This window comes from Cupressus sempervirens, chromosome 5, assembly GCF_028749045.1.
Source record: "Cupressus sempervirens isolate cs-2001-9-10 chromosome 5, ASM2874904v1, whole genome shotgun sequence".
Lineage (NCBI taxonomy): Eukaryota > Viridiplantae > Streptophyta > Pinopsida > Cupressales > Cupressaceae > Cupressus > Cupressus sempervirens.
The window spans coordinates 946,103,899-946,118,935 of NC_143122.1; the positions used below are offsets into that span (position 1 = coordinate 946,103,899).

General features: G+C 33.0%; 1 protein-coding gene and 1 pseudogene across 1 annotated transcript; one reads left to right on the forward strand and one right to left on the reverse strand.

The window, feature by feature from the left end:
* Positions 1-710: 710 nt before the first annotated feature.
* Positions 711-3,443, forward strand: LOC149559086 (1-aminocyclopropane-1-carboxylate oxidase-like). Its single transcript, XM_089833048.1, has 3 exons — positions 711-883; positions 1,375-1,631; positions 2,529-3,443. Exons 1-3 carry the CDS (start codon positions 782-784, stop codon positions 3,160-3,162), a joined length of 993 nt encoding a protein of 330 aa, XP_089689174.1. The 5' UTR covers positions 711-781; the 3' UTR covers positions 3,163-3,443.
* A 10,774-nt stretch (positions 3,444-14,217) lies between these two features.
* LOC149559087 (putative CCR4-associated factor 1 homolog 6 pseudogene) lies at positions 14,218-14,764 on the reverse strand (annotated as a pseudogene).
* Positions 14,765-15,037: the final 273 nt, after the last annotated feature.

The following is a 15,037-nucleotide window of genomic DNA, read 5'->3' on the forward strand; positions in this document are numbered from 1 at the left end:
CTACAAATGTGGTTTCCATTTCTTTAAACTTAATCATGGGTTATAAACTTCATAATTGGGTTGTGATCTTTGGTAAGTTTGAGGATAAATGGTGGTAACTGTTAAGAATTTGAGGTCTTTATTCTGTTAAATTCTAGTAACCTCTAAAATAAATTGTAGGAGATGATAATGGTGAGTTCTTGTTAAATATATACGTTTGAAAAGTAAATAAAATGCAGATATTTCTTGGCTTGAAAACAAAATTTGTCATAATTCAAAATGAGGTATTTACAGAAAGCAAGATTCCGTTTCTATTGTCAACATGAATTCTCACCAATAAATCAACAGTGATTTGAGAGAGCAAATGATCGGAGAAATAGGTCACAAAAAATTGAAAATTGGACACCTTTACCTTTGAACCTTTCAAAGTCATACCTAATAATTATAAATGATTTTCAGGTTTTAATTAAAATAATTTCAAAGCTCAGACGTAGAGAAGGCACTCAATGTATTACAAAAATTAAGGATGGTTTAACATGGAAAATGCAGTACTTAGTGTATGGGCAATTTATTTCTGCCTAAATGCTTTGTACCATTATTGCCATGTGTAGCACGGACATTGATTTGGACATCAAGCTCGATAGGGTTTAGATTTAACACCCTGGGTGACCCCTGACCTTACCAGAGGCCAGATGTATTATATATACATGTTGTGTGTCGTCTATGTCTTCAAGCTCATTTGAAAGAAGTATCATTAGCTCCAAGTTTCATTAGTTTCCCCGCTCTTTGAGTTCTTTTCAACATGGCCATCCCTGTGATAGATATGGCTAATTTCAATGGAGAAGGTAGAGATGAAATTATGGCTCAGATTGCAAATGCTTGTGAGACTCCGGGATTCTTTCAGGTACTATCACCATATAATCTGTGAAAACTTCAGCTAGCTAATTTAATTTCTTTCCTTCCAACATCTATTTACCTCTAGTCTTGGTTTATTTACAATTTTAAAAGTTGATTTTGAGATAGGTTGTTATTCAATTGATTCAGTCTATGACCAGAGGCTCCTTCTTATAAGGAGACCCAATATAAGTTGTGTGGGCTGTTAGGTTGGGTCATCTGATAGGGCTTCCCTAGTCAGACTGGATCATCAATCTCTTTAGTTATGTTAATCTCTTGCCGTATTTCCATTCTCTTCTCTAATCATATCTTGTCATCTTGAAAAGAGATTAGGAGATGCGATCTGAAAAGTCTAGTCATATTCTATTATTTCCAAGAGAGATCATATTTCTTATCATTTTGAAGATAGATCAAATTTTAAGATTCACAACCAAAAATATATGTATATAGAGTTCTATGACCCATGAATCTCTGATTTCTTGTTACTTTTGGCTTTTGCAGCTCTTGAACCACGGCATAAGTCACACTCTCATGGACCGTGTCAAGAAGTTGTGCAAAGAGGATTACAAACTCAACAGGGAGGAAAGCTTCAACGAGTCTCCCATGGTGAAAATGCTGAACAATCTGATTCTGGATGAACAGATGGGGAAAACATCTACAGAGTCACAGAAGATTACTGACGTTGATTGGGAAGACATTTTCATGATTAGTGACCTACAAAAGACAAATTCCTGGCCAGCAAAGCCCAGCGATCTCAAGTACATTTGGTTTATTTTTACCTTTTAAAGAATAAGTGTATAAATTATCATTTGTAAAATTATACTGTACATATTTCTAAGCTAGATACAATATCACAATCTTAGAATTCACAGGGATCTTTCTAGTATAAAATAAAAAATAAATCGAATCTTGCAGGGTGGATAAATCAGCATTAGAGAAAAGAGAGGGTTTAGAGTAAATAAATCCAATCCTGCAGGGTGGTTAAATTAGCATTAGAGAAAAGAGAGAGGGTTTACAGTAAATCACGTTCGTAGAGTTCATGGGATCTTCAGTTTCATATGGGGTTTAAGTTTATTATAGTATAAAACATATACTATACTCAATGTAGTTATGCAGTTAAAGCAGCAGCCGAGAAGGGGGGAGAAAGAGGTACATTCTTATCAGATAAGGAAGAGAAATTGACTAAAGAACAATATTAGAGTAGATCGGCCTTAAAGTTTGTAGGAAATTAAAGTCCCTAGATAAATCATAGAAAGAACCCAATTTTACAAAGTGGCTAAAACAACAGGGAAGGGAAAGGAATAGGAAGATGCTAAAGCAACTGCAGAGAGGGAATAGAGAGATTCCTATCATTCAATTTTCCTCACACATATCAATGATGTCTAGGATATCTACCCAAGGAATCTTACCATCCATGAAAAATGGAAGAACATAAAATTACATTCATAGGGTTCATAGGATCTTAAAGTTTACGAGAGATTAAGTCTATAGAACAAACCCTAATGTCATGAGGAAACTAAAATAGCAGCAGAATCCGGTCAGCCAATTTTTGGCATACATTTCTTTTCTTGAAATCATGAATGGTATTGGTTTTCTTTTCTTGAAAACAAGTCTGGTATGGAGAATCAAATTAATGGATTTTTGTTTATGTGTAGGAAAACCATGGAGGAATTCCAGCAAGAAATCTACAAACTTGCAGAGAGACTGCTGGAGATAATAAGCTTCAACTTGGGGCTGGAGAAGAGTTATATAAAGGAGGCATTTACAGGAGGAGAGAAGCCATTCTTTGGCACAAAAGTGAGTCACTATCCGCCATGCTCAAGACCAGATCTGATAGATGGCCTGAGAGCTCACACAGATGCAGGTGGTCTCATTCTTCTCTTCCAAGATGATGAGATCCCCGGGCTTCAAGTTCTTAGTGAGGGGAAATGGATTGATGTGGAGCCCCTGCCTTACTCCATAGTCATAGACATTGGAGACCAGTTGGAAGTTGTGAGTGGAGGGAAATACAAGAGTGCATGGCATCGCATTCTTCCTACCAAAGATGGAAACCGGCTATCAGTTGCATCCTTCTATAATCCTTCTCTCAATGCACTTGTCTATCCTGCTTCTTCTTCTTCTCTTGCTCTAGAAGAGAAAACCCAAACCATGGTTGAAGATAATGGAGGAGAACAAGTTTCTGCTTTCTATCCAAAGTTCTGTTTTGGGGATTATATGAATGTTTACAACCAGCAGAAATTTGATGCCAAAGAGCCACGATTTGAAGCCATGCGAACACTTTCTGAATAAGCATGTTAAACTAACAATATTCCATCGAGGGGTGTGCAAATTTACGAGACTTATATTTGTACTGTTTGGAACTGTTTCTCTTAATTATGTGAGTATAGTAGAATGCTCTAGTAAATATTTGATACTCGCTGAAATACCATAGACAGTATTTTAACGTACGGGTACATATAGCGAGAATCTTTGTACTAGTTGGTTTCAGTTTGTGACCGACTGTTATAGTATGGTAAAAGTATAATGTACGTTTATACTGATTTTGCTTAAATGGTTTTTTTGTCTGCAAACTTGTTTTCCCAATGAATGGTTCATTTTGTGTGTGTATGTAATTGAATGGTCATTTCATGACACAGTATTCTTAGGTTGATTAGCAATTCGAACTCCATATGACTCTCCATGTGCTGTAACTTTCGAGACCATTTCTTTTGCTTTTACTTTTGCCTTAAGTGGAATTTTTGTCGATTGCTTGCATTTGTAGGAACCATTAAAATTGTCTGGATAAGTTTTGGATGACCCCTTTTCAAATGTAGTAATAATGAATGGTTGATGTCTCAAAGGTGGACCAGATCGAGATATTTAAGGCGTTTTGGAAGTTCCATGTCACTTCATTTTTATATTTTTATTTATGAACTCTTTTGTTGAGTTAGTTTTGATTAATTTGTACAAGAGCAGGCATGAAGGTTTTTCTTTTGTACTTGTGATGAAAGGGCCTTGCTTTTTGTTGTGGGGTCTTTCTATGCCTGTGTTGTGTTTCTTGGTGTGATAACTTTGGTTGTGTTTTTTAGTGTGAAGACTTTGGTTGGATTTACATTAGGTAGTGGTTCTGGTTTATTTTTAATCATTCTTTGGTGCTCTTTGGATCTAGGTATCTACATGTGGTAGGGTTCTATAAGAGACTAGAGGTGTAGGTCTTATTTTTGAAAAGATGTTTAAGTTCACACCATTATGGGAAAATTATCTAGATCTTTTATATTAAATATAATAATAATATGTTTGATAATGATATTTTATTAAATAGTTGTTTGAATAACTTGAGATTCTTTTAGTTTGTGATATTAATCTTGAGATTGTAGCAAATAGGAGTTTTTGTTTATTACAGTATGTTTCAATTTATATGTTTTACTGATTTTAGAGTCTTCTTGTGTTTTCAATACAATTAGACAACTCACCATATGCACAAAAAGGGTATATGGAGGTTACTTTGGCTATAAATACTCTTTATTTTTTTGATTTTGTCTAAAATGCTTGAGAAAAAGAACATCTTTCAAGTGAGAACCATACTTTCATAATCAAGTTGGCCTTTCACTATATCTTAACATATTATGAGGTTTACTTTTGTTAAATGGATCGTAACATCTAAAAGTTTTGTTCAATTTCATCTTCTTCATTTTACAATAGATTTGTAGAGACCTCAAATATTTATGTGGATATCCCTCAAATTCTTTGAGCTCCTCTAATTACATTTTGGAAAGAAGTTTTATACACATCTATGTGGAAATTGAGATTAACAATGGTTCTTTTGTTCTATAGAAGTAAGAATTGAGTTTAGAATTTAGATGTGATGAATGATCAGAGGACAAAAATTAACAAAGACACAGAACAACACGATATGATGCTGCACAATAAACTATATTATATTTCATTCCCCCATAATCTCAAATGAGTACATAGTGCTTTTTATAAGAAAGCATACAATATTCTAGAGAAATCTACTATTAGCCGAGAAGACAAAACATCTACAAACTTCTGGAAAAATATTACAGCGGACTCAAACTTCTAGAACAAACCCTAAACCTGAACCTAATAATCTAGAAGTATAGTTTACAAAATGAGAGATCTAGAACTCTTGATGAGAAGACAACAATAAATAAAGTAGTTGGAGTAGGTAAAGACATGGAAGATTAAAAGGATAGCTGGAAGCCTACATCACCAACACTGCCCCTTAATCTTCACTACCATGTATGTTTGTAATAGTAGTAATTTCTTGAAGATGTTCAAAGACATTCTTTGCAAGAGGCTTTGTGAAAATGTCTGCAAGTTGTTCTTTGCATCTGCATAACTTGAGACATGTCACCATTGTTCACTAATTCATGAATATAATGATATCTTATATCTATATGTTTACTACATTGATGAAAGACATGATTTTTTGATAAAGCAATTGCAGAATTATTATCACAATATATTCTTGTAGGTTCTTCTTGTGGATGCTTCAAATCTAAAAGTACTCTTCTCATCCACATTGCTTGATAGGCTATTGATGTTGCTGCAACATATTCTGCTTCAGCTGATGATAGTATCACAATTGATTGTTTCTTTGATGCCCAAGAAATAGCTCCTAGTCCTAGGTGAAAGATATGTCCTAAAGTGCTTCTTTTATCATTAAAGCTACCTGCCCAATCAGTGTCTGTATAGCCAATCAGCTTGTAATGATCTGAATGTGCATATAAGATCCCAAAGTTCTTTGTTCCAGCTATATACCTCAAAATCCTCTTTCTAGCTTTCTAATGAGTTTCTTTTGGTTTGTCCATGAATCTAGGAATGAGACTAACTCCATGCATTATATATGGTCTTGTAGCTACCAGATATAAAACGTTGCCAACTAATCTTTTGAATAAAGCTGTGTCAACATTAGGACTTTCATCATCATACTTATTTTGACAAATGAAAATTCCTTGATCATTTTGATTTACTTGTATCCCAAGAAAATATCTCATGAGTCCCAAATCAATCATATCAAATTCATTTTTCATGGCTGCCTTGAAATTGTTAATTGACATATTACCGGTGAATATTAAATCATCTACATATAAGAAAACTATCAATATTTCTCCTTCATTGTTCACTTTGACATACAAAGTTGGTTCATAGCCACACTTACTAAAACCATTATTCACAAAATAAGAGTCTATTTTACTGTACCAAGCTCTAGGACTTGCTTCAAGCCATATAATGCCTTCTTCAGCTTGTATACCTTATGTTCTTCTTCCAAAATTTCATGTCCCGGTGGTTGTTTTATATACACTTCTTCTTCTAAAATGCCATTCAAGAATGTTGATTTCACATCCATTTGATAAAGCTTCCAATTATTTTGGGTTGCAATGGATAAAATCATTCTAATAGTGTCTAATCTTGCCACAGGTGCAAATGTCTCATTGTAGTTTATACCCAATTGTTGTGTGAAGCCTTTGGCTACTAGTCTTGCCTTGTGTTTCTCTACTTTTCCATCAACATTGTATTTTTTTTTGTATACCCACTCAATTCCAATTACATCCTTTCCTTTAGGAAGATCTACTAAGTCCCAAGTATCATTCTTTTCTATTGGCTGAATTTCTTCATCCATGGATGAAATCCATTTGTCATCTTTAATAGCTTCTTCAAAATAAATTGGATCAGCATGTGCTAAGAGTGCAAAATTAATGCATAAATTATCATTTTCAACCTCTTGTAATTCATCATATATGTCTCTAAGACTTTGTGTCTTCCTTAATAGTATTTATAGACCTTGATCTTAATGATGCAAGTGTTGGATTAGATGATTCACTATTGTTAGTGCTCGTTGGAGTAGTAATGTTTTGAGTGGTAGGTACCCTTATAGGTGTTTTAGGAACATTTGTTTGTTTGTAGAATGCACATCTTGAATTTCATTTTCTTCAATTTCTCATGGAACACTAGTTGCAACTGTAGTTGACTTATCCAAGCTACCATCCCATGCTTCTTCTTCTACAAACTCAACATCATGACTTATTATTAACTTCTTTGTGATAAGATTGTATAGCCTATATGCCTTGTATTATTCACTATATCCCACAAATATGTACTTCTCTCCTCTATCATCCAATTTTTGTCTCACTTCTTGAGGTCCCAATGAGTATGCCACACAAACAAATATTCTCAAATGTGCTATATTGTGCTTCCTTTTGCTCCAAGCTTCTTTTGGTGTTTTATTTATTACTGCTTTTGTTGGACATCTATTTAGTATGTATGTTGAACATGCAACTGCTTCAGCCCAATATTCATTTGGAAAATGTTTCTTCTTTAACATACTCCTTGTCATCTCCATAATTGTTCTAATTTTTCTTTCTACTACTCCATTTTGTTGTGGAGTATACCTTTCTATAAATTGTTTCCATATGCCATTTTCTTTGCAAAAATTCAAAAAATCATTTGATATGTATTCTCCACCTTGATCGGTTCTTAATGTTTTAATAGAGTATTCACATTCTTTCTCAAGTTTTGCCTTGAATTCTTTAAAGACAACAAATACATCTGATTTATACTTCACAAAATAAACCCAAACTTTTCTGCTGAAATCATCAATAAATTTCAAGAAATAAACTTTTCCACTTAAGGATGGTGTTAAGATCTGAATGGACTATCTCAAGTGGATGTTTTGCTCTATAAGACTTTCCAATTGAAAATTTTTCTCTATGTTGCTTTGCCAAAATACAACTCTCACATGTTCTCTTAAGTGTCTCTATTGATGGCAACCCATAGACCATTCGTTTCTTAAATAAGAGTTGTAACCTTTTAAAGTTTAAATTATGAAACCTTAAATGCCATAGCCAAGATTCATTTTTGTGTAAATCTTTGAATGCAGATTTAGCTACTTTTTGCAATTCATTTGGCTCTAAGAATAATTCACTTTGGATTTTAAGTGGGAACATTCTATTTTGTGTCATTTCAACTTTTACAATTAGCCTATTGCTTGGTCTTTTATCTAGAATCACACATTCACCATTTTTAAAATGTATTCTATATCCTTTTTGTACTAGTTGATTAATTCTTATGAGATTATGTTGCAATCTAGGAACATAATATACATTAGGAATTTTTTTTTTCACCTTTCTTAGTTCTTATGCTAATTGACCCTTTTCCCATGACTGAGATTTGATGATCATTCCCCAACTTAACCTCTGATTTTACTGATTCATCTATTGTTGAGAATATCTCCTTAGACCCACTCATATGGTTACTACAACCACTATCTAAGAACCATACTTCTTTAGAACTCTCTTGTGCAACATTGCATGTTATCAAGATGGTGTTTTGCTCACTAGTGTTGGGCTGACTTTCATTTGTAAAATGTGCCTTTTTCCTATTCATGTCATATTGTCTTTTTCTACACTTAGATACAAAATGCCCAAATTTATTACAATAATGACATTGGATGTTAGATTTGTCATAAATTTCTCCTTGATGATGGTTGCTCCCCCTTCTTCTTGTTGATGTGAAATTGGTTTGTGAGCTTGATCTTGGCCTTCTCTCAAACTGTGGATTTTCTCTTCCTCCTCTTGGTGTAAAATGTCCTCTGCCTCTACTATAATATGATCTTCCTCTTGTTCTTCCAAATGAAAGTTGAGCTTGAAAGCATTCTCCAATGATGAAGTTCCTAAACGATTCAACCTTTGTTCATGTGATAAGAGAGAACCCATTAACTTATCTATTGATAGCAAGGAGAGATCCTTAGATTCTTCAATGGCTGCAACTCTTGAATCAAACTTATTTGGTAGACTTCTAAGTATTTTCTCTACAACTTGTTGATCCTCAAGGGTTTCTCATATGATCTAATCTGATTTACTATCCCCATTATTTGAGTGAAGAATGAGTCTATTGAATCTGAATCTTTCATTTGTAAATTTTCAAAATCTCTTCTAAGATTTTTTAACTTTGAAGTTTTTACCTTTCCTATGCCCTGATATGTTGATTGCAAGTTGTCCCATGCTTGCTTTGAGCTTGCAGTAGCAGCTACCTTTGGAAATATTGCTTCCTCCATTGCCTGTTGAATAAAGAACAATGCCTTAGCATCCTTTTTCCTATTTTTCTTTAATAAATCTTTTTTCAGCTTGTAAAAGAGCTTGATATGCTTGCTGGTTTGTTGGTTCAGGGAAGCCACTTTCAACTAAATCCCAAATATCCTAAGAAAAAAAAAAGTGTTTTCATTTTGATGCTCCAATAATCATAATTTTTGCCATTAAAAGTTGGAATTTGTGGCTGTGAAATACTTCCACCGGTTCTTGCCATGATTTAATAGTAAAACTTTCTAACTTGTAACAACTACAAACCCTTTCTCTTCCTTCCTCACACAACAACTATGATCTCTTCCTTAGATCTTTTTGCTCTCATTTTCCCTTCACCCACAATAACATTTGCCCATAAAAACAATGCCCAGATTTTCTATAGCTCTGATACCAATCTGATAGATGGGTAGAGGACAAAAATTAACAAAGACACAAAACAACATGATATGATGCTACACAATAAACTATATTATATTTCATTCCCTTGTAATCTCAAATAAGTACAAAGTGCTTTTTATAAGAAAACATACAATATTCTAGAGATATCTACTATTAGCCGAGAAGAAAAAACATCTACAAACTTTTGGAAAAACATTACAGTTGACTCAAACTTCTGGAACAAACCCTAAACCTAAACCTAATAATCTAGAAGTATAGTTTACAAATTGAGAGATCCAGAACTCTTGATGACAAGACAACAATAAATAAAGTAGTTGGAGTAGGTAAAGGCAGGGAAGATTAAAAGGATAGCTAGAAGCCTATGTCACCAACAAGATGATGAGGTTCTTTCGTTTAGATGTCATGCCTTTTCAAATGTTAAGAAACCTTAGTTAAAGACAAAACTATTTATTATCCATTTATTGCTAAAAGTACCTATGACTAAAATTAATAAAAGCTATAAATATGTGGCTCATGCACAAGGAAAATAATTAATGGATTTAGTATAGCAATATCTCATAATAAAGTAAAGATTGACCTATGTTAGAGATTTGATTTTTGTCACACCACTTTTGCCTATACATATGTGGCGTTGACTATACACCACAAGATCTACATGTGGTAAGATTGGTTTGGCCCAAACAAGTTAGGCCAAACAATCAAATTGGGTAAATACAAGAAAAATATTTTAGATCAATCAAAATTAATGTATATTTATATAAGGAGTTTTTTCTGAAACAAAATTGTTTATGCAACATCAAATTTCTATAGAATTAAAAACCTTTAGAATTCTACAACCAATTTTCACATGAAAAATCATGTTTTTGGAAAAACTAATAATACCCTCTTGTGGAGCTTGTGGCAAATTCATGCTTAGATAAATTTAATCAAGTTTTCACTAGATCTAATGTATTATAATAGCAATATATTTTAATATTCAAACATTCAAGAAGAAGTTCACTTGGAAAAAGAAAGAAATACTACTTGATATCAAAAAAAAATTAAAACTCTATAGCACACTAGAAAAGACTCATCTTGAAGAATATATAATTTTTTACTTAATTGACATAGATTTGATAGGGGAATTGCCATGGGAAAAACAAATTGGCATGCAAGTTGAACTTTGAATAGTTACAATGCACAAAGTATACATTGTTGATCATTTTTTCTTTCTTTTTACACTAGCTATATATGTCATTTATTTATTTATTTTTAATTGAATGAAAAAATATTTATTTGCATATATTTTTGTGGTCAGAATTAAACCTTTTCATTTTTATTATTTTCAACAACTCAAAATGTAGATTTTTTTAAAATGTATTAATTTTTTCGAAAAACTAAAAATAATAGATATAAACTATATCCATTTCTACACATTTCATCAATTTACATTTTCATGAAATTTCTATCACAAATATCACTTTTACATTGTTATGAAAGTTAAATAGTTCTAATGTTGTTAGCATTTTCCTTTGTAATAACGTGACAGATTTTGTACTTTTACCCAAAGAATATGTTGCATGGAAGAAGGGACATCGAGCATAATAAGTGTTGAGTATTCTATGCTACACAATGTAGGATTTTTGCTTCTAAGTGACCTCTTATACTTAAGTCATATAATATTATGCCAACCTCCATCTTCATAGTGCTTCTATTGTTAGTTGGAATTTTCATATGTCTTTGGTGATGACTAAATAAGAAAAAAAATTAATTTTTTTCTTTTTATCAAATGGAAATCAATCACTGAATCAAATGTAGTTTATGTTTCTAGACTCCTCCCCATTTCTACTCCTCATGTTGTTGTGATTTATGTTTCGGTTGTGCACACTAAACACCCAAATACCACCTCCTCCTTTACCCTTCAACAAATTAAGATGGAAAGGATATTAGCATTACAATGTGTGACACTGTGGTCAAAGTGGGTAGAAGAAGATCCCTGTAGAATAGGAAGAACTTGAAGCATGACAATCCTAAGGAAAATGAGTGCATCTCTATTGATAGTGGGAGGAATATGATACCACAAGATCTACACATATGTGACATTGACTATACACCACAAGATCTACATGTGGTAGGATCAGTTTGGCCAAAAAAAGTTAGGCCAAACATTCAAATTGAGTAAATATAAGAAAAATATTTTAGATCAATAACAATTATTGCATATATATATATGAGGAGTTTTCATTGAAACAAAATTGCTTATGCAACATCAAATTCTATAGAATTGTAAAACTTTAGACTTCTACAACCAATTTTCACATGAAAAATCATGTTTTTGGAAAAACTAATAATACCCTCATGTGGATCTTTGAGGCAAACTAATACTCAAATAAATTTAATCAAGTTTTGACTAGATCTAGTGTATTTTAATAGTAATATATTTTAATAGTTAAACATTCAACAAGAAGTTCATTTGGAAAAAGAAAAAAATACTACATGATATCAAAAAAAATTAAAAATTCTATACTACGCTAGAAAAGAGTCATCTTCAAGAATATCTAATTTTTTACTTAATTGACATAGATTTGACAAGGGAAGTGTCGTGGGAGAAAAAAATTGGCATGCAAGTCTAACTTTGAATAGTTATAATGCACAAAGTATACATTTTAGATCATTTTTCCTTTTTTTTGCACTAGCTATATATGTCATATATTTTTATTTTATTTTAATTGGATGAAAAAATATTTATTTGCATATAGTTTTGTCATAATAATTAGACCCTTTCATTTTGTATTTTTTTCAGCAACTCAAAAACTGATTTTTTTTTTTGTTTTTTCAAATTGTATTTTTTTTTAGAAAAACTTTAAAATAATAGTTATAAACTAAATCCATTACTAGATACATTTCATCAATTTACATTATTTTGAAATTTCAATCACAAATATCACTTTTACATTGTTATTGAAGTTTAATAGTTCTGATGTTCTTAGCATTTTCCTTGTAAAAAGGTGATAGAGTTTGTACTTTTACCCAAAGAACATGTTGCATGGAAGAAGGAACATCAAGAATAATAAATGTTGAGTATTCTATGTAGGACAATGTAGGATTTTTTCTTCTAGGTGAGCTTTCATACTTAAGTGGTATAACATTATGTCAACCTCAACCTTCACAGTGCTTTTATTGTTAGTTGGAATTTGCATAGGTCTTTGGTGACAAGTAAATAAGAAAAAATGTGATTTTTCTTTTTATCAAATGGGAATCAATCACTAAATCAAATGTAGTTTATATTTCTACTCCTACTCCCACTTTTACTCCCCATGTCCTTGTGATTTAGGTTTCATTTGTGCACACTAAACACCCAAATACCACCTCCTCCTTCACTCTTAAAAAAATTAAGATGGAGATGATATTAGCATTACTATGTGTGACACTATGTCAAAGTGGGTAGATGAAGATCCTTGCAAAATAGGAAGTACTTGATACATGATAATCCTAAGGAAAAGAAGGAGTTCATAATTAGCTTGGACTCTATTGATTGTGGGAGGAATAAGAAATCCACTAAGACGCATAAAAATAAAGCTCATAGAGAGAAGTATATAATGATGAGTAGGAGGATATTGTGTAGAGTCCTCAGAAGGGGGGTTATTGTAGTCCTAGGGATAGTCATTTGAGCCCTATGCCCTCCCATGTTTTCGACACCCTAAAAATTGAGACCCACATCCGAAACATTACCAATGTTGGGGATGACAATAGGGACCTTGATACTATCACTTTCCCTACTCGTCAACATGACAAAGACATGAACTATACCAAAATAGATGGGAATAACCCGTACGTGACTCCCAAAATTGGCGTTCAAGGTTGTACTGAGGAGAATGTTGTGGTTAATGATAGCATCAAGAGGCTCATGAGGAGACAAGATAACTTGGACCAAATATTTGATGAGGTTGTCAATTTTAGTGTCAAAGTTATGCACTTGAGAGCCACCAACCTGCATCTCCTTCATGTTGGGAAGGATAAGTTCGGTGCATATGTTGGCGTTGATACTATGAGCTCAATGTATTAGTTCCTAGTAGATGACTAGTTTCACATGTTACTGGAAAGACCTAACAATGATACAAAGGAGATGTAGCTCTCTGTGGTTCCAATTCTTTTTTGTTATGTGTAGTTACTTGCACATTTCTTGGGTGGGCTTTGTCTATAGTTATGTTGTTTTTCAGCTTTTTGTTTCTAGGTTAACCCCCATGTTTTGCAAATTCTTAATAAATAAAAATGTAGTTAATTCTTGTTTTCTTAAAAAGGGCACACTTTTATTTTCAATCTTACTTGTTAAAAAACTAAAATATGAAGATCAAATATTTTTCTTGAGTTAAACTAAACATACAATTTTTCAATAATGTATATCTAAAATTAACATTTGTATTGTCTATCTTGTATCAGCTCTATTGTTCAATTAAAATTAACTTGGTCTTCGACATAATTTCTAACTTTATCCAATTATTAATATTGTAAATTACAACGAGTAAAGGTCAAGTATAAAAAATATTTTCCAACATTATAACTATTGTGACTGCCAGTCACCATCGCCCCAGCCGGGGGCCCCCTTTCTATTTTAAAAAAATTTTGCCAACTTTTTTTTTCTTTCTTCTGCGGAGTGCAAGAATGAAGAAGTCACGAAAAAACCAAAATTCCTTCATTCCTTCAAAATTCCACTTTCCATAAAAGCATTTGAGAACAGTTTTAAATCAGTGAGGAAAAAGGATAAAATCCTTCATTCCATGAAAAGTCTGATCCTGCTAAATATGGAGCGCAATTTTAAGATAGCGGAGGATTGTTGGAAAAGGACAAAATCCTTCATTCCATGAAAATCTTGACCCGCAAATCATGGAAAAAGAATACATTGATTCAAAAGTTTGATCAAATACGCAAAATCATAAGCACTATGAAAAGTAACCCATCTGATATTCTCATTCAAAACAATACCCGAGGACATAAAATGCTTCGCAAAACGCCTTGAATTGATGCCCATATAGTTGTTTTTTCTTGAAAATGATACCACACTGGCTCAGCAACTCGATGGAATCAGGGGCATGGAGGTCCATAAAGGGGTTAAACTCCCTCAGATTGAATTGCCACACACACGGCTAACCCATACCACACTCTGCCAGATTTCCCTCTTCATCTGAGAAAGTAAGGCCCAACTGGATCAATTTGAGGTTGTTCACATTGACTTTCAAGGTATACTAATGGTACTCTGTCTTGCTCCTGGATCTCCCGTATGGCCTTATGACAACCCCAGGGAACTCCGTATCCATGGCTACATATTGGTATCGATCTACCATGTCTCTGATCAGCTCAAATTCTTCTTCTAGATTATCTGCCCACACCTCCCTTATGCAAAATGAATCATTCTTAATCCTAACCATCATGAACTCAATTCAATTCAAGATAGATCCTCCCAACTTTTATGAATAATTGTAGTGGGAAAATATGAGAGAAAACATATATAGATCGATAGAACAATCTTTTTTCCTTTTTCTATGGAGCACAGTTTTAAAAAATTTAGGAAAAGTTGTAAAATCCTTCACTCCATAAGAATCTCGCTTTCCATAAATTGCGGAGCACAAGTTAGCAGGAGTGGAGGAATAACGGAAAATCTGCCATTTCATAAAAAGCCCGCTCTGAAAATCATGGATCGCAAA